General features: G+C 46.5%; 1 protein-coding gene across 2 annotated transcripts in view; it reads right to left on the minus strand.

Moving 5' to 3' along the window:
- Window positions 1–1,291: 1,291 nt before the first annotated feature.
- LOC144821902 (uncharacterized) overlaps window positions 1,292–24,260 on the minus strand; it is a 63,313-nt gene continuing 40,344 nt past the window's right edge. Inside the window, exons 8-9 of one of the 2 annotated variants that reach the window (XM_078679050.1) lie at window positions 4,663–4,785; window positions 1,292–4,139 (exon numbers count right to left, since the gene is read on the minus strand). In XM_078679050.1, coding sequence (XP_078535176.1) covers window positions 3,970–4,139; window positions 4,663–4,785 — 293 coding nt within the window. In that variant the 3' untranslated portion in view covers window positions 1,292–3,969. The remainder of the gene's footprint in view (window positions 4,140–4,662; window positions 4,786–24,260) is intronic. The other variant, XM_078679049.1, reaches the window with a different exon arrangement.

The following is a 24,260-nucleotide window of genomic DNA, read 5'->3' on the forward strand; positions in this document are numbered from 1 at the left end:
CACTATGCTAAGCACAGATTTTTAGCTTACTTTTTTTAAGCCACGCCCTTAATTATATTGGCCACGGACCTTTGAGAGACCCCAGTTTTTTCATCCCACTTAAAGCCCTGCTGGCAGGGGAAATCGGTAATGCGAGCTGATGTAGCCTCCTGGCGAGGCCTGGCACTTATTGTTTGACAAATTAAGCAATGCCGTGCACTGCAGTAACCACTCTCGCTGTCTCTGCTACTCTCCCCTGCTGCAGTGACCTTTTTCACGTTCCCGTCCCGTTTCCTCCTGCTTATATATATACCCACTCTTGCTCTCACAGGCTACTCTCTCTCTCATGCAGTAATCGCTTTAACTCTCCCTCCTCCTCCCCCACGTTCTCCGCTGCCGCGGTCTCCATATGTGAACTGACGTTCTTCCTGCACCTGCTCCTGTCCCGGTGTTGCTCGCAAGTACCGTGGCTTTACTCGTGCACAGTCTATGCCTCAGAAAGACCAGGAAGGTGCAGGGCGCGAGCGCAGCCAATCAGCTGTCAATGCTGTGCACGCGCATCGGCGGCAACCATGGCTAGGACACTGTTTGCTCTGCTTTTGAAATACAACGTATGGGTTAATATTAGGGAGCGTCACAGTATGGAGATGGGGAGGAATCCTAAGGGCAGTGAAAGGACGGGAGGAAGGGAGTGTAAATGAAGATAATGCCGAGAGAATAGTAGTGAATGAAGAGACTAGTAAAACGTATTGTAAATTCATTCATATAGCGCTTCACACCCCTGAGAGGGGTTGAAGCGCATTTACAGCAAAGTAGCTTGCTTTTCCGCAGAAGTGTTAAGGGTTGTAGATTGTATACTCGATTCATAATGTCATTTTTGTCCTTGTCCATAAAGATAAGCTCACGGGGGGGGGGGGGGTATTTCATCAATACTTGTTACGAATTTAAAGAATAATTCATGTCAGACAGTAGTTTAACTAATGCAGAATTCTCAGCCACAAGAAAGTAGAAAAAAAAAGTCCCCGCCAGGCCGCCGCGCTGCCTGCGACGACCCGGAAGCGGTTGGGCAGCCGGCCAATCCCATCGCGGCCCCAACCGGAAGTCCCGCCCCATCGCGGAGAGAGAGAGCTGCCCGAGGAGCCACGAAGGCTCCTGATTGAGTCCCGGTCCCGAGATGGGGGACCGGGTGAAGAGCGGCCGGGCGCATGGGGAAGGCAGGGCTCTCATGTGGTGAGAGAGCCCCGCAAAGCGCTACCGCCGCCCGAGAGCCAGAACCGCCGCCGAGCACCGCCAGAACAGGTGAGTGTGTTGAGGGAGAGGAGAGGTGTGTGTCTGAGTGTGTGTGTGCGTGCGTGCGTCTGTCTGTCTGTGTGCGCGTGTGTCTGTTTAAGGGTGTGTGTGTGTGTGTATGCAGTGTGTGTATGGCTGTGTATGTGCGCATGCGTGAGTGAGGCTTTGTTTGTGCATGGGAATATGAGGCACGGCGACGTGCGCGCTCCCGAGGTTAAATCTCGGCCAGGGAAAGCGTGTGGAACTCTGCTGTCCACATTCCCCCAAAAGTAACTACATAAGTTGTCTCGCCATAGACAGCAAAGCTTTGCTTTGCTTTCGTCTCTCGACTCGGAAGTTTGGAGCAATTACCGCCCCATCTCCCTGTTGCCAGCAATCAGCAAGATCGCTGAGAAAAACGCAAACTCGATATTGTCCACCTACTTGGAGAGTAATAACCTTCTCCACCCCTTTCAGATGGGTTTCAGACCTCAACAGGGTACTGAAACGGCTCTCCTGGTGGTAGTGGAAGAGTCTAGAAAAATTCTAGACGATGGAGGCTGAGCGGTCATCATTCTTTTAGATATAAGCGCAGCCTTCGATACGGTCAACCACCATCTGTTGATAAAAAGGCTACGTGAGGTGGGAATTGCTGGGACCATGCTCAAATGGCTGCAGTCGTTTTTAGAAGACCGATCCTTTGAAGTCCTTGAAGAAGGCACTTCCTCAAAGCCAATACCTCTTAATTGTGGGGTTCTCCAAGTGTCACCCCTTAGCCCCACTCTTTTTTATGTTTATCTGAGGCCTCTGGCGGAGGTAGTGCTACCTTTTCGGATCCAGATTGTCACATATGCTGACGACACCCAGTTGGTCGTTTCTTTCAACCAACGGGACCCCTCCAGCTCTGATCTTTCCCTTTGTCTGGACAAAGTGTCAAGGTGGATGGAAGATTCATTTTTAAAACTTAATGGATCAAAAACTGAATTAATGCTCCTAGGTAATAGAGAAAAGACAAATCTTGGGCTACTTTGGCCTAACTCTTTTGGCCCTGCCCCCTCCCCTAAAGACCAAATTAAAAGTCTGGGAGTTTGGCACGACCGGACCCTTGATTTTAAAGAGCAGGGGCAAAAAGTAGCTGTAAGCTGCTTCAGGATCCTAAGAATGGTCCGTAAAGTGCTCCCACTACTCCCTTTCTCAGCAAGAAGATTCTTAGTTCAGGCCCTTATCCTATCACGTCTTGACTATGCGAATACGCTGTATCTCGGAGCCCCTTGCTCCTCGATACGAAAGTTACAAGTCGTTCAAAATTGCGCAGAGCGTATGCTCACGAACATCCCAAAGCGTTCTTCAGCTAAACCTGCTTTGGCATCTCTTCATTGGCTTTCCATTATTGAGCGCATTCAGTTTAAGGCATTATGCATAGGCCATCGAGCAATTGCAGGCAAGGGATCCTTGGCTATTCAGTCCCCTATCCATCTGTACCGCCCAAATACAGCCCTAAGGACGGAAACCAAATACTTACTAGTAACACCAAGAATAAAGAGAGCACAAAGTGGTGGCCGCCTCTTTTCTTAGAATGTGGCTAAAATCTGGAACAGTATGTATCTGCAAATCCGTGCCCAACCTAACTATCTCACCTTTCGGAGATGGATTAAAACCTTACTTTTCCGTAAAATAATGGGGCACAGTTCAGTGTGTAATCAGGCGATAGCGCGGGTATGCCTATGGGTAACCAGGCACTCTATAAATCCTGATTCAATTCAATGCAGACATAAAAAGAATATTTCTACGGAGTGTCACAGGAACCAGTCCTAGAGAGGATGGGACCTGCTCTCAAATGTGAGAAATGGAACACATTGGAAACACAGCTAAATTAGCACCAATACCACACAGGTCTCCCGGGGAACAAGCACCATTCATAACACTTAATAGAGCAAATTCGACCCGAAGGGATTGGAGCGCTTTACATGAGCAATAGTTACATTACAAATCAATATTTTTTAAGGCACGGGGAGATTACGTGGTTTGACCACAATCACAGAATGTTGAACCAACTCCGAAACTCGAAGTTGGTTCCCCACTTTCAAAGTTGACAGCCCTAGCCGTAACCAAATCCTCTGTTGACCCTTGGTACACTTACAAAACTAAATATATATAATACAAATGACATTTACTTACAACACATAAAAATTTCAAGTTTGCAATATGAAACAAAAGTTGAGATTTTTACAGTAAACCAAGCTCGACAGAAAGTGCAGAATCCCCTTACCCTACAGAGCTTATATGGACACGCGTCATACAGCCACTGAGGGGAAGGACCCTCTTGGTCCAGAAGAAACAGTAACACAAGCCTACGGCAAACAGTGCAAATCTTTGAACAAATGCGTAGGGAACATCCTCAAAGGAGGATGAAAAGGCCAACACTCCAAAGAAACACAAGTCTACTTCCACTGAATGGGAAGAAGCAGCAGCACAGAGTGTAGGATAGAGTAAGCAGCACATTTGTCCCTGAGGTACCTCAGTTACAGTCCTTGTGGAGCCAACTCAGTTACCCACCTATCGGATGAACAGTAGGGTGGAGGAAGCACCTAGACAAAATGTCTTGGTACATTCAAACCACACGGTGCATCTCAGAGGTCCACCAGTCAACCATGAAATCTCAAGTAAAGTCCAGACACTGAGCATCCCTGAAGAGCAACCTATACGCCAGCACAGGATCTTTCACGTGCCCGTTGGATCACCACCTGTTGACACTGTCTGGTTTGCGCCATCTGGATCACCACTTGTTGGCACTGTCTGGTATCCATTATTCGACATTGTGGTAGTGTATGTCCCCTGCTCCATGTCCACAGACACCTTCTGAGAACGGTCAGTGTTGTGTCTGTCCAGCCCTTTGAGAGAGGAGATGCAGCAGTTAGTATTAACTTCTAGGACAGACCTAAAATTACAGAAATACAGACATTAACTGTAAATGACATGACAACAATATTCCCAAGTAGGTCCTGGTAACACCTTAACATCCTCCCAACATTCCCGAGCTGAAGGCGATTAATATCCAGCAGACCTTCCCTTCCGTCTTTGGATGGTGTCTCAGGGTCCACTTCTCACCCGGGTAGGAACCCCCAAAACGCTATGTCTCAGATCAGTACGGGTTCAGGTGTTGCTTCGGTCTGGAGCTAAGTTACCTCTTACTGCTATTTCTGAATGACTAGGGACATTACACCATGTTACACATAATACCAGCTCAAACAGCCTATAAGCCCGGACCGAATAACTAGGATTTAACAGTAGATGCAGCTTGCATGTTGGTGGCGGTGCAGAGTCAGAGGATCTCCAGTTCCAAAGCCAGATCCTTTGTGGCGATAGAAACTCTACTCAACCACCCCATAACTAATTCACACAATATTCACTTACAGCAGCTGAGCGGTCCATTGGGTCGGCAGCACCAGTGGATAAGAATGAGAACCGCGACTGGTACCACAACAGCAAATGAGAAGGTCCAATCAAAGTGCAGTGGTTTTCCATAGGTGTGGGCATCTGCAAAGATTAATAAAAGCCTGTTACTAACACAGGATATTCTTATGACAAAGATGGTAATTCTAAGGTAAGGTTTTGAGAAAAACATCTGAACCAGCCTTCATATGACTCGGACCTCCTAATCCAACACTAGTAGCCTTCCCCTTCTACTGGCACCGTGCTTCGCCTCCCACCTGACCATCCATGGGTTAAATGATTCAGAAAAGGGGGTGGTGATGAACAGAGTGCCTGAATTAAGCAGACCACTCTTACCCAGTCGAAAGATCAGGGCTTGATCCATCACCGTTTTTTAGCTCACTGCACCATCCCAGCTCAGAACTTGGCTATATGCAAATTAGTCTGTTCCTGTCCCAGTGCATGATGGGAACAGGGCAAACCAAACTACCAAGCCAATTCTTATACTGGGAAGGAAACAAGCTTCCGGGGACCGGTTTCTGCCATTTCAGGCGTCGTCGGCCCGGCTTGCTTGAATCCTGATGGTGCAATGAGCAAGGGACTCACATCTGAGTATACCCTTCCACGCTTATGGTGGACAAAATGATTCAGAAAAGGATTCAAGCAAGCCGGGCTGACGACGCCTGAAATGGCAGAAACCGGTCCCCGGAAGCTTGTCTCCTTTCTGGTGAAGAATTGGCTTGGTAGTTTGGTCTGCCCTGTTCCCATGATGCACTGGGCCAGGGACAGACTAATTTGCATATAGCCAGGTTCAGAGCTGGGATGGGGCAGTGAGCTAAATAACGGTGATGGATCAAGCCCTGATCTTTGGACTGGGTAAGAGTGGTCTGCTTAATTCAGACACTCTGTTCATCACCACCCCCTTTTCTGAATCATTTTGTCCACCATAAGCGTGGAAGGGTATACTCAGACATGAGTCCCTTGCTCACTGCTCCATCAGGATTCAAGCAAGCTGGGCCGACGACGCCTGAAATGGCAGAAACCGGTCCCCGGAAGCTTGTCTCCTTTCTGGTGAAGAATTGGCTTGGTAGTTTGGTCTGCCCTGTTCCCATGATGCACTGGGCCAGGGACAGACTAATTTGCATATAGCCAGGTTCTGAGCTGGGATGGGGCAGTGAGCTAAATAACGGTGATGGATCAAGCCCTGATCTTTGGACTGGGTAAGAGTGGTCTGCTTAATTCAGACACTCTGTTCATCACGACCCCCTTTTCTGAATCATCCATGGGTTAAATCCCTAAGTGGTCACGAGGCTGACCCCCATGCCACCTGTCAGATGCCCCCAATGCAGAAAAGATAAAGATATGGGAACGGCTTGTAGCAATTCCTGTTTTGGGTCTTAATCCTCACTAGAAGAGCTTAAGGCTACAGCTCCTGGGCCACCTCTTGCAGATGAGACAGTAAGGGGGATATTTACAATAAAATGTAGGAGTGCGGTGTTACTCCAAAATTGGTAATGTCACGCTCCAACATTTTAAAAACGCACGGATGTGCCGTATTTACAAAATTACGCCAGCCCCTGCCTTTTGTCTAGTGATCGCATTAAAACAGCTGCCTAGCATCAGCACAGGCATCCTTGCTCCATATTGCAAGGGCTCCTGAGGAGCAGGGGCGATAGTATATGTCCAGAGAGGGACACCTTCCTGTATATAAACGACCTTTAAGGCGATTTGTTGTTTCTATACACATAGAAACAACAAAATGCGGGGAGAAATGAATCACTTCTCATACATTTCTCCTCGTGTCGCCATCCTAAGAGCCTGTTTATTCTGGTCTTGGTTTTTGGCACTGCCCTATTAGTGTAAATATGGGTCAGCGTCAAAAAGCAATGGGTGTTGCGGCGGAACGCCCACTGCAACTCCCAATGCATGGCCCTTAATGCCAAGTAAAGTGTGAAAAGGGGCCTTATTTCAAATTCCAAAAAGCTTTATTCGACAGCATGTCATAAAAGCAAAATTATACATCTTCTTACAATCATTAGACATAAACATTATAAATACTAACAAAAATAAAAAATACAATTTTAAAAAGTTATTAAATCTTGTGGCTGTCATTTACAGGTTTATTTATTTAAAACATTTATATAGCGCATCTGTCACCTGGCAGGTATCCTGGCGCTGAGAGATTACTCCTGAGATGAAAGTGAACGGGGGGGATAGGAACGAGTAACGGTGAGGGGTTTAGGGGAAGAGCCAGGTTTTAATTCGCTTTCTAAAATGGAGGAGTTGTGGGATTTGGCGGATGTCGACCGGCAAACTGTTCCAGAGCTTAGCGGCAGCCACTCCTATGGATCTTCCCCCCCGTCCTTACCTTATTGAATCTGGGTACCACAACAAGGCAGGCTGAGGCGGATCGGAGAGTTCTAGTGGGGGTGTACCAGGAAAAAAAATTTTGTAGGGATCTGGGGCCAGTTCCGTGTAGCGCTTTAAAAACAAGACAAAGTGCTTTAAAAGCTATTCGCTGCTTCAGTGGGAGCCAGTGTAGCTCGGCTAAGGCTGCTGTAGCCGAGGATCTTCTGGTCCATCCAAGAGCAAGTTTGGCTGCAGCCGACTGGACTCTTTGGAGTCTGTCCAGTAGAACAGCTGGGGACTCTAGCAGAAGTGCATTACAATAGTCAAGGCGACTAAGAATAGTACACCTGACTATTAGTGCTCGTGCCTGTGAGGGAAGTAGTGGCATAATTTTGCGTAGAGAACGCAATAGGGCCGAGCAGGTGGAAACTGTTTTGATTACCTGCGTTTCCATGCTGAGTTTGTCGTTTAACATGACGCCCAAATTACGGACACTAGTCACCGGCTGTGGTTTTTCTGGGGTTTCCGGGGGCCAGAATTCCGTGGGAAATAGACGAGGAATCCGGCTCCCGGCACAGAACAATACCTCGGTCTTTGATGAATTGAATTGCAAAGAATTTTTGTGCAGCCAGCTGGCTGTGTCTCTCAGGCAGTCGTGGAACGATTCCATGGGAATTGAGTCTTCCCCCTCCCAGGAAAGGATAAGCTGGGTATCGTCCGCGTAATTTATAGTTCTTAGACTGTGGGATTTAATCAAAATAACTAATGGTTTCAAATAAACGTTAAAAAGGATCGGGCTGATGGACGAGCCCTGGGGCACCCCGTGAGGTACCGGGGAAAAAAAAGCAAATATTCTAAAAAGATGGTTAAAAAACTGATGGGTACAAAAACATGATCAATCATCTTGTTGAGTGTCTTTGAAAATCATTGGCTGGTATCTAAGGAATTTAAAGTGCGGGTGCGAATAATCCAGGCCCACCTTAAAAATTTGGCAACAGCAATCGCTAAGCAAGGTGAACAGTCAGTCTCCGGTATCCGTAGCGCCTCAATGTATCTCCGGGTGCCCATATTAAGACATATTGGTTTTAGCCACTTGCTACGAGGGCATATATAGAGGGGACATACAAACAGCATATGGGATACATTCTCGATCAAATTTTTACAATTATGGCATTTGTCATCCAGATTTGCCGAACACTTGTAACTGAAAGCTTTTACAGGTAAGGTTCCAGTTCTAAACTGGAAAAACAGCTTTCGGTCAAGCGGACCCTCTATGATATCCCAGTAAGCTTCACAGAGTGGGTGAGGTTTAAAGTCAAGGAACCATCCTGTTAAGTTAGTGTTTATACAGGTACTATGGGTGGACATCCAAATCATTTCCCAATACATTTTTTTCAGAATTATTTTTGACGGGAAGCTTGGGACGTCTGCGTCTACCCATAGATGATCAAGCTCCAACTTAGTTAATAAGCCCCTTATCTCTTTAAGCCATTGTATAGAGTGAAAACGGTCAGCCCTGATAATATCCTTTAGTGCAAGGGCATAGTGCGCTAGTTCTGGAGTTGTCCAGATACGCCTCCAGTACAATAGGGGTTGTAACCGTACTATATCCTCAACTTTTTTCCTGCCAAGATCATATAAAAGCGGAATGGTAGGAGTACTTTGGGGTACCCCGACTAAACAACGTAGAAATGTATTCTCTGCCGTTGTCAGTTGGGTTAGGTTGTTGAATCCCCAAAGTTCAGAACCATACAAAGAGGCACTTATGACCTTCATATTATAAATCTCTAGGGCAGGTGTAATTGGCTTTGTAAAGGAAGCTCTGTGCTTTGTGGCTAAGGCACCCGCTAGCTCTTGGAATTTTAAAACAGCCATGTCAATATGACTTTTCCAGCCCATATTGCTCTGGAGAGATATTCCCAAATACGTGAATGCCTCTACCTGTTCTAGTGGAGTTCCATTTAAATTAATTGTACCTTTGAAGGTTTTCCGTTGGCTCAGGGACATGAACTTGGTTTTTTAGGTGTTTATCTCAAGTCCACGCAGTTGGCAATATTCTCTGAGCGCGTTCACAGCCTTCTGGAGCCCACTCGGGGTCCGGGAAACTATCAACATATCGTCCGCAAACATGTGGACAGACACGCTGGCCCCAGCCAAGATCGGGGCGTCAGTGGGGGAACGGTTAAGATGGTCCACAATACCGTTGATGTATAATGAAAACAGCGTGGGTGCCAATACACACCCCTGCCGAACACCATGCTCGACAGGAAATGAGTCGGTCACTTCACCCTGCATCCCCCATCTGATTCTGGCATAGTTGTTCTCATGGAGGCGGACGAGAAGAGTCAATAGTTCCGGAGATATCCCTGACTCAACGAGAACCCTCCAAAGTTTGGAACGGGGGACTAAATCGAAGGCCGATTTTAGGTCTACGAAGACCGCATAGAGGGTCCCCTTAGTCAGGGCCACGTTCCTCCAGTAGAGTGCTATGAAATAAAAAACCTGGTCAATTGAGCTAGTGCATGGCCGAAAGCCGGCTTGATATGGGGACAAAATATTGTGTTCTTCTATCCATTGTTGCAATTTATTTAGTACTAAACGAGCCATACGTTTTTGAGCTGAGTCTATAAGACTGATGGGTCTGTAGTTACTGGGTAGAGATTTGTCACCCTTTTTAAAAACCGGTAGTATTTCGGCACCTTTCTATGAGGGTGGGATTGGCGCACCCCTTGCCACCGAGTTAGCTAGACACTCAAAATACCTACACCAAGATGATCTATCACTTAGAAACACGTCAGCAGGGTTGACATCCATACCTGGGGCTCTTCCCCCAGTCACGCAATCTAGCGCTATGCTAACGTCCTTGGTTGTAAAAAGCTGATTCTGATAAAAGATAGTTGGGGGAAGTGGGCAGTCTTCTTCAGTGCGGTTTCGTGCATATTGTAGTCTGAAGAAATCTACCCACTCTTGTTTGGCAACGTTGTTTTGGGGGGCTTCAGCTACACCTCGTCTGTCCCATTTCACAATGGCCCAAAATTGTTTTGAATTCTTTGCTCCACAGGCTAGTTTCAAGTCACGCCATTGATCCTCATCCCACTGTTTCTTAGCTGCCTTCTGAGCAAGCCTATTGATCTCCCTTGCCTTCCTTACTTCTATGGGATTCTTACTCCTTATTTCTATACACAGATTTTGGCGGGCTACTTTACACGCATTGTTATACCACCCCTCCTTCGGTAATTTGTTGTTTCCCTTGTCTGGTTTTATAGTTTTCCTAAAAATAGTTGTAGTTTTGCGAATAAGTGGATATGTGCCTTAAACATTATTTGGGGAAAGTCTAACTTGTTAATGTGAGTATTTAAATTAGCCACTTCTTCGGCAACCATATTTTTAAGGACCGCCAATTTCTCAGGTTTCTCAATGAATCTACCCCATTTAATATGGCGCATATTATTGGAATGTCCAAGGTGACCTTCCCACACCCCGGATTCAATTCTTTAGTCCCCATCTGCACTTGATAATCCATGCAGAGTGGGTTGTGGTCGCTTTCCATCCTGGTTTTGACAGTCATGTCTATCAGACTGTGCCACCCCTTTATATCCACCAGGATGTAATCTATGCGACTGGAATGCCTACAATTGTCAAAGGTATTTTTTCCCATGCGATCGGACAGGGTGCGACCATTTGCTGCTCTAAGCCCTCTAACTAAACATAGGGCCTTCAGCTGTATTGCTACAGCTGACCATTTTGTTACAGCCGGTAGTTCGAGCTGGGGGACACCCCATTTACTGTCCTCCTCTACAGCGAGAAACTGGTCCTCTTGACCAAGGGGTTCAAAAGTGGTGTTGAAATCTCCACCTACTATGGTAGACACCTGTGATGGAAGTACCTCAAGCTGCTGATCGAGAGCTGAGATTACCTCAGATGTTTGTCTCCCTCCTGTCCCCCTCGCATAAATGTTATGTATAGCCACCTTTTGGCCATTTTCCCATGTGATTTTAACTGACAGGATATCATTCGTAGGGGGACTAATTTGGTGTACCTTGCAACATAGGGCTTGTCGGACCCAGATGATCAGGGCCCCGGCTGGCCGACCTTTAGATTTTTTGGTTGCTAACACGTGGAAATTGAGGAACCCCTGTGGTACTGAAATTCTGCACCCGTGTCATAAAAAAATCGTCGTATCATGACGATTTTGGTAACATCAGACCGAAAATGACAAGTGTAAGGTGTGCGAGTATTTTCGTCATATTTGAGTGGCAAGATCACCATGAAATCGGGGATTCCGTTCTGAACCCTCGTGTTCCATTTTGTGTACGGCAGCCATTTTGTGGTTGCCCTCACATAGGCCGATGACCAAGGCCGAACGAGTCTTAGGGACATGTACACTTTCTGTTGACTTCTGTGTGACCTGGGCAAGCTGACTCCACTGCCCGAAGTCAAACCTGTTCGCCCAGTTCCTTCTCCAGTGGCCGATCGAGATTAGGGATCAAGCCACAACATGCCATACACCCTGTATTGCACACAACTATGTCTAATCTTACGCACACCTGTCTCTGTTCCTTTCTTTATGGCCTGCTTTACGATGAGGAGGTGCCCAATTTTATTAGGGGTCCGTCCGATTATCTGATGAAAAGTGTTGGGCCTTGCCGGGTAATTGATTGTGGGCTGGACAAACTGAAATATGGGCTTGTCATCATGATTCTGCTTTTTCTTTGTCGTGAAAATATGTGAATGGTCAACTGTAAATAAGGAATGTTTGCCTTAAGCATAATATTTGGTATAAAAGGGTTGACCAGCTTTGTAAAGTGGAGCAGTCTCCTGAGAACATACACCGTGTTGTACTTCTAGGATACCTGTTACTGGTTGCAGCCAATAAATCTGATCTTTGGCGTCACCAAGAAGTCTCTGCGTTTCTGTAGTCTGAGACAGGAGAATCCGGAGTCTTTGGGTGTGTCCCCTGGCACCGCTGGGTTCTAAATAACCCAGTACTTCATTTGGCGCCCCACGTGGGGCGAGTTCAGCGGTACCGGTCCAAGCCAGAGGTTCGTGAGGAGCTTCGTGTGAAAATTCTGGAGGAAGGCCAACCACTTCATCGACCCCTGTATGTCGTCGTGGTCCGAAAGTCTTTGCTGCGAGGTTCCCCGCTTTCCAACGGCTACGAAGGACTGCTGCCCTGACTATCGCCCTGTCTTGGACCCTTTGATGATTTGTAGAGTGAAAGGATAGACGAGTCTTCTGGTGACATCATCGATACCTCAGTTAAGTATGAGTGGAGCGTCTCCCAGTCCTTAGTTTTGGGTATCCCCTTGGGATCTTTGATTTGGAACTTGCAAGTACCAAAGCCGAGGGACTCGTGTATTCACGAGACTATCGTATTTGATAATCCCTTGAAGTTTGAAGCTAGACTAGTGAGCGAAGACGTCTGGTCTTAGCAGACTTGGAAATTTGTTTTGTTGCGGTTGAAATAGGGATTCCCGATTGGAGGACTCGTGTCTGGTTCCTCCAATTGGAACTCCAACGTATGAACTTTATGTGAAGCATGGCGTGGGCCCCATCACATATAATGAAGTATGGATCCGATACACCAGGAAGGACGGTGTTCTAAAGTTGCCCCAATATGGCAGTTTTGACACAGAAATCTTAGATAATGTAGAGGTTAGACTTTTTAAGAAGAAAGCCCGGCCGGCGATGTTTGACTCTTTCCGCCTATGGCGAAAGGAAGCCAAACAGAAAGAAATTAAATTAGCGAAGAGGAATAAAAGAGAAAAGGGTATCTCGATAATGCAAGCTGCTATGCAGTATAAAGATAATGAAGAAGAACAAGCAAGTGAGCAGTTGCACAGGCAACGTAAAATGGCGATTGATAAGTGCTATCCAGTTTTGCCGCTTCTTCAGCAAGATGCAGCAAAGGAAGTCGAGAAAGATCCTTTAATGTCGCATTTGTTGAGTTCGCCACCCCCTTATGCACAGAGTGCTACAGCACCTCCACAACCTTTAGTTGTACAACCTCCGGTTGTTTTGCCTCAGGTTCTTCCACAACCGCCAGCTCCTCTTCAGTTGGCTCCTACTGCTATGGCGCAGCCTCCTCAAGGGCCGCCGACTTTGTTACCTACTCCGCTTATACTTCCTACGACTTTGCCTATTGTATCAACTACTTCTTCCGATATTCCTCCTGATACTGCCTCTGCGTCTGCCTTGTCTCATCCTGTCTTTCCTCCTGTTCTTTTGTCGACTTCCCCTTCTGTTCGACAGAGGATGACTGATACTGTTACTAGTCTCTTGTCTCCTTTCTTTGGGTCATTAACTACGACCCCCGTTTCAGAGCGTAAACAGTTGAGTAGCCAACTGCCTGATTCTAGAGAGAAGGGAGTATTGGATCATTTGGCGCATAAATGGGTTACCGACCCTGCAAGATATGAGTTAGAGTCTGTTATGGATGTCTTCCGCCAATGGGAAGCACCGAAGCAGAGATATGTTTTTGATAAAATGTGTGTTTTTCTTTGTGGAGGATAATGATTTGGAACCCAATCCACCTGAGTTGTGTCGTGTACGGTTCTAGTTCGCGAAAGGCACGATTGTGGGTTCCGATGTTGAGAGAGCAGTTGCGACATTGTTGTCATTTAGGAGTGAGGCTATCTCTCGGTCGTTGTTTGAACATGATCCCTCTGCTAGGAGAAAAGCGCGACAATATCCGAGGAGAGAAGTTCCCCCAGTTTGGAAAGAAGGGGATCTAGCAGCTAATCCACCTGTTCAGCCTCATTTTCAGCGTGTTTGGGTACATGTTCCATGGAAATGAGCAGAAGTTTTATCTCTTAAACAGACCTTACCTGACCCCCGTAAAAATCCTGCAGGGTATTATAAGGAATTATCACAGACCGCAGACTCATGTGTTATAAATCTAGCTGATATAGACATGTTGTTTGGAAATGTGGTTCCACAGCCTTTATGGGGATTGATTCGTCACACGGATCATGCGCAGGAGTTAGGTGACACATGGGCTAATATTAGTACTGCGAATGACAGACAAGTAGGCGGTGCTAAACCTGAGCCTTTAGTTGCAGAACTCCCTGGTAGGATCGTTACTTACATGAAGACTTTAATGCCCGCGATGCGTGTAAATTGGGATAAACTGTCTGCGTGTAAGCAGAAGAAAGATGAAACGGTGTCCGATTTCTTCACTAGGTTTGAAGAAACGTTTATCGACCACAGTGGTCAAGACATGAGTACTGAAGGTGGTCAACGGTTGTTCGTTGATAAGTTTGTACATAATTTGCTTCACGAGTTATGTACCAAGTTGAAGGATTCTGAGAGTTCGTGGGCCGTTTCCTCTTCAGCACAGATATTGGCTACTGCACAGTACTACGAAAATAGAGATAAGGACGAGAAGGATAGGGCAGACAAGAAAACTAAAGAATTGAAGACGAAGGTTCTTTTGCAGCAGGCGTATCCACCTCGTGGTGGTCAGCGTGATTATCAGCAACCTCAGCAGTTTCAGAGAAACTCGCAAAGGTTCGAGTTTTCTCAGCAACGTTTTCCTGTAGGCCCTAATCAGTGTGCATATTGCAAAGAAGAGGGTCATTTTAAAAGTAGCTGCCCTGTTTTGTTACAACGTATGAATGGTGTTTCTAGCGCAAGTGGTCGGGGTACTCCACAAGCTCCTAGAGGTAGAGGACGTGGAGGTTTTCCCCAGAACACACGTCCCTTTCCTCCACAAAATTCAATGAATAATTTTGATCAGCAGAATAACGCGTCTGGTAGAACGACTCAGTACTATGCTGACGACTACTATGCAGAAGGTGAGAATATGGAAGGTGATGATTGCTAGGACAGCCATAGACAAAGAGAGGGAGTTGTTTCAGTTCCAGTAGATCAGAATGGACCTTATGTTGAGGTGATTACATCAGGTGTGTCAGAGCCTTTTCTGTTGGATACTGGTGCTACAAAGAGTTCTATTATGCACTCTAAACTCCCTGGCGCACCTTTGTTTGGCGAGACGAATGTTTCAGTAGGTTTTTCTGGCGCCCTGGTTAGGAACCCAATTTCTAGTCCTATGTCTCTTTCTGTTGGACCTTGTGAATTCGAAGCACCCCTTATTCTGACGACAGGTTGTGGTGAGAATTTGTTAGGATTGGATCTGTTGAAAAGATTGTATGCGACATTGTATTGTTCTCCTTCGGGAGTACAACTTACACTGGGTAAGAAGGTGGTCTCCTCGATGTATTTGTCAAAGGATAAACTTCCGACAGAATTGTCATCCCTCCCTGATATTCTGTGGGCTACTGGTCCTAATGATGTGGGTCTTTTGGAAATACCGCCATATGTTGTGACGTTAAAAGAAAATGTTAAAATGCCACGCATTCCCCAATACAAGATCTCTGGTGAAGGTGAAAGGGCGTTGCTAGCGATTATTCATGACTTGATTGAGAAAGATGTAATTGAAGAAACAAGAGGTAACGTTTGCAATAGTCCCGTTCTGCCTGTTCTGAAACGAACTGACTCTTCTCAGCCACCTGTTTACAGGTTTGTGATTGATCTTAGAGAGGTGAAAAAAATAGTTGTGCCACAGTTTCCAGTTGTTCCTGATATCACTGCCTTATTAACGATGATTCCAGCTTCCGCCACTTGGTTCTCGTTGATTGACTTGAAAAATGCCTTTTTCAGCATCCCGATTGCCGAGGAGAGTAGGGATATTTTTGGATTCTGTTTAGGAGGTCGAAGCTTCCGGTTCAAGCGCGCTCCTCAAGGCTATTGTGAAAATCCATCAATATATAGTCAGGCTTTGAAGACACAGCTTGATATGATTGTTTTACCTGATGGTGCTGCCCTTATTCAGTACGTCGACGATTTGCTAGTCGCTGCAGATACAGAGGAGATTTGTAAAGAAGCCACCTTGTCATTGTTGCGTCATTTGTCTGATTTACATCATAAGGTGTCTCTCTCAAAATTACAGTATTGTCGACAAGAAGTGACCTACTTAGGTCATCTCTTATCGAAGGAGGGAATTAGATTGACCCCAGAACGAATTCAAGCGATTGCAAAATTGAGTGTGCCAATTACACAGAGAGAAGTGCGCGCTTTCTTGGGTATCACGTCATATTGCAGACAATGGATACCGAATTTTTCCCTGCTGGCCAAACCTTTGGTGGCATTGACCTGTAAAGATACGCCAAATCCCCTTCCGTGGTCTGAAGATTGTCAGAAAAGTTTTTCCGAATTGCGTGATGCATTGTGTTCGGCTCCTGTGTTGGGTACCCCCGACTACAGTAAGCCCTTTACACTGTATGTCCATGAGAAAGAAGGTTGTGCGTTGTCAGTGCTGACACAGTCTTTTGGGGACAAGCAGCGTCCATGTGCGTATTTTTCGTCAACTTTAGATCCGGTGGCTAGAGCGTTGCCGAGTTGCTTGAGAACGACGGCGGCAGCAGCTGTTTCTATTCGACAGTCTGCTGGTTTAGTGATGAATAATATGTTGATTGTAATGGTTCCACATGCAGTGGACACTTTGTTAAACAGGACCAAGACACAGCACTTAACTAGTGCTCGATTGTCAGGTTATGAGTTGACACTTTTAGCGAGTCATGTGCACATAAAGAGATGCAACACGTTGAATCCAGCTATGTTGTTGCCGATTGTAGCAGAGACAGATGTTTCTGAACAGCATGATTGCTTTCTTAGGACAGAGGAAGAAACGAAAGGGAGAGTAGATGTTAAGGACACTCCCCTTGTGAAGTGTGATGGTACCTTATGGGTGGATGGTTCATGCTTCAAGCTTCCGAATGATGATACGACTGCGGCATACGCTGTTACGACTTTACATACGATTGTTGAAACTGCAGGTATCCCACATAAGTCAGCTCAAGCAGCAGAGTTGATTGCACTTACGAGAGCGTGTGTATTATCAAAAGGAATGAAAGTGACCATATATACTGACAGCCAGTATGCGTTTGGTGTGGCTCAGAGTTTTGGACGATTGTGGAAAGAGCGTGGGTTTCTGACTTCGCATGGAGCCAAGATCCAACATGGTCAGTTGGTGAATGAGCTTCTTGAGTCACTTACCTTGCCATTGCAAGTTGCGATTGTGAAATGTAGTGCACACAAGAAGGTTACTGACGACGTTGGTCGCGGTAATGCGTTTGCTGATGAAGTGGCGAAGGAAACAGCAAGAGATGTGATGAGTCGAATGTATGTGGCGGGCCCTGCAAGATGGATTGGTGACGTTGGAATGTGTGAAGATACGATAGAGAGTGTGAAGTCTATTCAAGCTGAAGCTACAGAGAAAGAGCTGAGTGTGTGGAGAGAGAGTACGGGTAAATTAGATGCAAATGGTTGTTGGGTTGAATTGTCAGAGCATCAGCGATGGTTGTTACCCGATGCGTATGTGCTTGCAGTGGTTACGATGGCGCATGGAATGGCTCATATCAGTGTGAAAGGGATCTGTAAGTTGTTGGTTCCAGTATGGCAAAATGTTGGAATTCCTAAGTGTGCGGAGAATGTGGTCAAGAATTGTATGGTTTTTCTGAAATATAACCCTGGTAGGGGAACTCCAACTCCAGCTGGTCATTTTGCGCTTCCAACGTATCCGTTCGAGGTTTTGCAGCTAGATTTCACCACATGGAGAGGTGCAACAACTTGAAATACGTACTCGCTGTTGTTTGTGCCTTTTCGAGATAGGTAGAAGCATATCCCCTGAAAGATAACACTGCCTTATCCACAGCTAAAGCCCTTGTCAAAGAATTTTTCCCTAGGTTTGGTTTGCCGAGAATGGTCTGGAGTGATAATGGGAGTGAATTTGTAGGTCGGGTGATGAAGAGAGTATGTGAAGGGCTAGGAATCCGGCAAAAATTTCACGCTGCAAATCACCCCCAATCAGCTGGACTAGTAGAGTGCTATAATGGCATGTTAAAACTGAAACTGGCCAAGATACAAGCAAGCTCTGGTCTTAAATGGCCTGATGCTTTGCCCCTAGCACTTCTATCGACAAGAATGACTGTGCATTCACGTGTGGGACTTAGTCCGTATGAGATTGTGTTCGGTCGCCCGGCCAACATATGGGGAGTGCCGAGGCCGACGAAATTCAGAGAGATTGAACACCCTGTACTGCTCGATTACTTGTATGATTTGACGGCTAAATTGCGTGTTTTACACCAACAGGTTCACAATACTCTGCCTCAGGCATCTGAAGATCCAGGACACGTCATCGATCCTGGTTCATGGGTTTTAGTCAAAAACTTTCAGCGGACAAAGAATGATCAGCCCCACTGGAACGGCCCCTATTTAGTCTTGTTATCAACGAGATCTGCAGTGCGAGTGCAAGGAAAGAAGAACTGGATCCACGGCGTACACTGTAAGAGGGTCCCTTTGCCTCTGCCGTACGACCGGTGGGTCCAGGAGGGTATTGCAGATTCTGAAACTGAGACTGTGCCTCGTTTTCTGCCTTTTAGCGATGCACGTTTAATTGGGACAAATTCTGAGCGTGAAAGCGACGATCTTCTGCAAGAAGCCGTGCCATCTGCAGTTCGATTGGACACTACTGAGCCTGACCTGTTGTTTCGAGATGAGACATTACCAGGAAAAAGCTGTTATAATTTGAGGCTGAGAACTATGGACAAATAAATAAAAATTCCTTTTCTTTGCTATTTTTGAAAGTGCAGCTCTCTCATCTGAGAAACTATTTTGGTTTTTGTTTTTCGAACCACTGTCCGGGTTCAGCTGTAGGGTCACGGCGTCAAGTTTTTGGAGTGCAAGCCGAAGACACAAGGTCGACGGTTCTGGTTGGTCCTTGGGAGTTCCCTGGGCTGACAGGCGCATTCCTTAGCACGTAACACCCTACTCCCGCGAGCAGCAAGGTTAGAGGATGGAGTTTTTTGAGATGGAGAGACCTGCCAAAGAGATGAAATTTAGAGCCAAAATGTGTACAATGATGACTAGAAAACGTTTTCTGATATTATGCATTTTCATGTTGCTTAGTGTAATGATGTTTTTAATAGGATATGTTTTATTCTCTTTTCGAGTGACGTTTGCACCCACCACGCAGCCCATACCTCCTTCTACTGTTTCCTCGCATTCTTTTCACCCTCTACCTGAACATGAGTCCGTTAGAAGATTAGAATTTATCAATAACTCCTTCGTTCAGCTTCTGCACCAACACCAATTAGTAGTGAACACGACTAACTGTTGGGTGTGTGGTCTTATGCCTCATACTACTGATAAAGGTATCCCTTATCTGGTCCTGCCATTCAGCTACAATGGTTCTGTATGGGCATACAGAACGATGTTCATCTATGCTCGTGAAGTCCAACCCCTACGTTCTGTGAAGGATAATCCAAAGAATAGTGCTCTAGTCAAGGGAATAGTTGACATGATAAAGGGAGCTAATTCCTATGAGGCTATCCCGAAAGATGAGACACTAGCGTATATTGGATGGAACGTGACTGGATATGGAGCGAGTCTGAGTGAGAACCAGCGAGCAAAAAGATCCTCCCTGATTTGGATTGTACCCCATCAAGGTCATCTATGTCTGCAAGGAAATGGCAAGAATCCAAGAGCTCAGTTAGGAAAGAGTATCTGCATTAAGACATATGTTTTTGCGTCCCAGACTTCCCCATCGTTCCTAGCAGCTAAGGGTACCTATTTCATCTGTTATGATAGAGCATACACATGGTTGCCCCATGACTTCTCGGGCACATGTTTTGTTTCGTTCCTGTTGCCTCCCACCTACACCGCTGCGGCAGATTACCACAAGACAAGGGTAGTTAGAGGTGTCTTCAGTAAGGAAGATACTGCAGGACAAGAATTGGGAGATTTCTTGAAGGGTTCTCTGCCGTTTTGGGGACCTATGGTGAACAGCAGGAACATACGGCAATTGACGAGAGTGGTTGAGTCCACCGTAGCTGAAACTGCTGGTGCCCTTAGTAACTTGACTTCTGAGCTCCAGTCGGATCGTCTTATGACTCTTCAGAACAGTGTTGCATTGATGTCATACTTGCAGACCGAGGTGGGGTATGTGAAGTGATCCAATCAAGTTGCTGTGTTTTCATTCCAGATAATGCTCCGACAGTGTACCAGGCCATTTCCAAACTGCATAAGATCTCCGACTCTATACATGTGGATAAAGGAGATTGGTCATTGATGGGGTGGTTCTGGGAACTGATATCCGCCTGGGGATGGAAGATTCTGATGGTCATTGGGATGATCTTAGCCATTCTTTTTCTGTTCTGTCTGTGCGTACAGTGTGCTCCTACTATATGTGGCCTCTGTGCTACATCATGTGTAAGGAAACCTATATCGAGAGACGAGCTAAGTAATAGGATGATGCTACAGCAACATCTCAATGATTTTATGAATATAGACCTAGACTCAGATTAGAGTGAGTGTAGGTTATTGCCTATGTAAGGGCAAAAGGAGGGTCTGTTGTACTGAAATTCTGCACCCGTGTCATAAAAAAATCGCCGTATCATGACGATTTTGGTAACATCAGACCGAAAATGACAAGTGTAAGGTGTGCGCGTATTTTCGTCATATTTGAGTGGCGAGATCACCATGAAATCAGGGATTCCGTTCTGAACCCTCGGGTTCCATTTTGTGTACGGCAGCCATTTTGTGGTTGCCCTGACATAGGCCGATGACCAAGGCCGAACGAGTCTTAGGGACACGTACACTTTCTGTTGACTTCTGTGTGACCTGGACAAGCTGAATCCACTGCCCGAAGCCAAACCTGTTTGGCCAGTTCCTTCTCCAGTGGCCGATCGAGATTAGGGATCAAGCCACAACATGCCATAAACCCTGTATTGCACACAACTATGTCTAATCTTACTCACACCTGTCTCTGTTCCTTTCTTTATGGCCTGCTTTACGATGAGGAGGTGCCCAATTTTATTAGGGGTCCGTCCGATTATCTGATGAAAAGTGTTGGGCCTTGCCGGGTAATTGATTGTGGGCTGGACAAACTGAAATATGGGCTTGTCATCATGATTCTGCTTTTTCTTTGTCCTGAAAATATGTGAATGGTCAACTGTAAATAAGGAATGTTTGCCTGAAGCATAATATTTTGTATAAAAGGGTTGACCAGCTTTGTAAAGTGGAGCAGTCTCCTGAGAACATACACCGTGTTGTACGTCTAGGATACCTGTTACTGGTTGCAGCCAATAAATCTGATCTTTGACGTCACCAAGAAGTCGCTGCGTTTCTGTAGTCTGAGACAGGAGAATCCGGAGTCTTTGGGTGTGTCCCCTGGCACCGCTGGGTTCTAAATAACCCAGTACTTCACCCCACACGGTAAACTGGAGCCATAGACCAGGTTTCCTGGAAAAGGATGATGTCATGCTGGTCAACAAAACTACACCATTCAGGGGAAGTTATCTTATTATCAATTCCAGCCAGATTCCATGAAAGAAAAGCCACCCCTGACAGAGTACTCGATGGATCCTGCGGGATTTCAGCTGCTAAGCTCGTGCCCTCAATCACTAGTTGGTGTTCAGTGATTATAGGCACGAGGCAGTTGTTCTCTAGGTGGGCCCCATCTGTTTCGGGGCAATCATGTTCCCCAAATGGATCCGAGCAGGTTAATTGGCCAAGGTTCCTGCTCTCTATGCACTGCCCAGTGGAGTGGAATCTTTCCATTGAGGCTGTGTGAGGTAAATGTAAATGTACAGGAATTTATATAGCGCAAATCACCAAGCGGTTTCTAAGCGCTTGCTTAGGGAACCCATCCTGGTATTCCCCTGTGAGATAACCCCGGCAGGGTATCCGCAAGGTGAAAGCCAGGCATCCCGCCGCGAGGGGCCGTTGTGGAGATTAAGCAAGCTATTGCCCAGAGTCGCAGAGTGTGAACCCGTGAATCGAGTAGGCACCGGAGCGAGAATTGTCGAGTCCATGGACATTTTAGGACTCAAGACCCCGCCGAGCCGGGAATTGAACCCTGGTCCTGGGCTGACCTCTGCTTCCAGGTCTGCCTCCTCTAACCAGTGAGCCACACTTCTCCACAGGTATAGGGACCGTGTTAATTTGTGGCTCACTCCTACCCTTGGGACCGTGCTTTCTGCCCATCTCTGGTGCCACCGTGATTCCAGATCTATCGGTCCTCAAGAGTCAATCACATTCATTCAAATTGGACAAGGCCCCAAACCGATTTTCCAGTCTAATACCATCATCTCTAGTTTGAACATCCCTCCCTTCTGTTCTCAACACAGGGGCATGTTTTGGCCATGGTCTACTGAGGTTCGCTATACTCCATCTTCTACTGTAGAAGAAATAAAGGGTAAATGGGATCATATCAGAATCCCTACATTGTGGGGGGAATACATTTGTCAATATATTTGGGAGTACCACAGGGCTAGAAAAATGTAAGGCTATACAATCACCCTTGAATTTTTTTGGGTAGTCCCCAAGCCATGCTACCCTTCTGGCCATAATCATTTCCCCTGCTAACTGCTGTTTTCCCCATGGTGCTATCTTCATGTTTTTCGTCAGCCAGTGGAGTGCTTTATCAATTAAAGAGGTTGTTGTCTCTACCTGCCCAGGTGTTAAAGAAGGAGCGTTTGCCAGGACCAAACCTAAAGGAGAAGCTACAACTACAAATTGAAACGAGTCGCGCTCTTTACGTGGTTCTTTGTGTTTGTTGGAGGGGCCTTTATAACTACAGTTTGACCCTCCTCACCTACTGGGGGCTGGGTGGGTGGGGGTTGCTGTACTACGTTCCCTCTATCTCCCTCCCCTCCTCCAGGGTGAGCCTCGTGATTTTCACAGCCATTTGACACCAATGCTGATAGGCCACCTAGTTCTTCCAGTGTCTTGTTGAGGAGGGCACCCAGTCTATTGACCTCTGCTGTAAGCTGGTCGACTTTAGCCACAAGGGGTTTGACAATGCCCTTGATCTTCAAGTCGAGCAAGCTTACTAATTTTTCAATTTGGTCATCCTCCAGTTTCTCGATAACACCCTTCCCAATAGTGGCCTCATCAATATCTGGGGTTTTGGGTGGAGAAGCTAATCTTCTTCTAGCTGAGCGTGACCCCCCTCGTTTAGACTGCACTTTCCTGCATGCTCTGACTGGTCTAGGGATAGGAATCGGTCGGTTCTGTTCCCTAGTATCCAATGATAAATCTAAATCAATTGTAGGCGCAGTGTTTAGCTCAGGGGAGTCACTAGCAGATAAATCAGAATTCGCAATAACGCTACTATCTTCCCGTGCCGTTAATACAGGTGAAGGTTGCGCATTAGGCAGAGTGAGGAATGTAGGAGATATAGGGGAACAACTTAACCCTAATGACTGCCGCCTCTCACTGTTGATTTTGCTCACTACCGTCACCAGATAATTGTCCAAGGTATTTAACACTAGGGAACCCTGTTGTTTAGACATGGCCGGGAATAATAATAAGGGTAGTGCAGTTAAGAATAAGCGTTACCTGAATACACAGGATAGAACACAGTACCCTATACAGATACTTAGAAGGTATTTAGATTTAAGTCTCACTGTTTAAGAATCACGAAGGTCCTCCACAAAAGGATCAAGGTCCCTGGCCCAGCCCAGTCGCGTCCTGTCCCGGACTGTCACAGACTGTCCGCCCTTTGTCCGGGCTTCGTCCGGCGCGTCCCGCGGGACGAGGGACCAAGGGAGCCTTTATGCGCCTCCTGGCGCTTCCAATTAGCGTCAGCAGCGTCCTTGCCGCGATGGGGCTGCTGGGAAATGTGGTTTTGAAGGGGCCCGGCGGAGCCAAGCCCGGCCAGAGAACAGGCGGAGCAATGCCCGGCTCACAGGTACCAGTACAGGGATGCAGGGGCTCGGCGGAGCCAAGCCCGGCCAAGAAGGTAGAGCGGAGCGAGGCCCGGCCCTCAGGAACACAGCAAGTCTGAGATGGCAGCTACAGTTCTGACTTTCACACGGTTTGTAATTCTCAACTGCAGTCTCGATTTGATCAAGAACATTCCTCCACTGTGTTCCTGTGCCCCCCTGACTGTCAGCTCCCTGGACCAGCAGACTTAGGGCCTTACTCAGGGGCCTTATTTACAAGGCGGCATTAAACCACGTTAATATGGCACGGAATTATGAAGCCAAGTATAAGCATAAGTGATTCAAAGTCTGTTTTAAGTATAACTATAGGTGCTTTCCTATGAATCTCAACATAGATATAAGCTGTGTGTGTTCATGGATTCCTTCCAGATAGTGTGTCTGTGTGGATATACTATCCAGGGGCCAGATCAGGCTTGGCCAATGCATAGTCACATAGTCAAAGAG

Source organism: Lissotriton helveticus, chromosome 2_2, assembly GCF_964261635.1.
Source record: "Lissotriton helveticus chromosome 2_2, aLisHel1.1, whole genome shotgun sequence".
In the NCBI taxonomy this organism is placed as follows: Eukaryota; Metazoa; Chordata; class Amphibia; order Caudata; family Salamandridae; genus Lissotriton; species Lissotriton helveticus.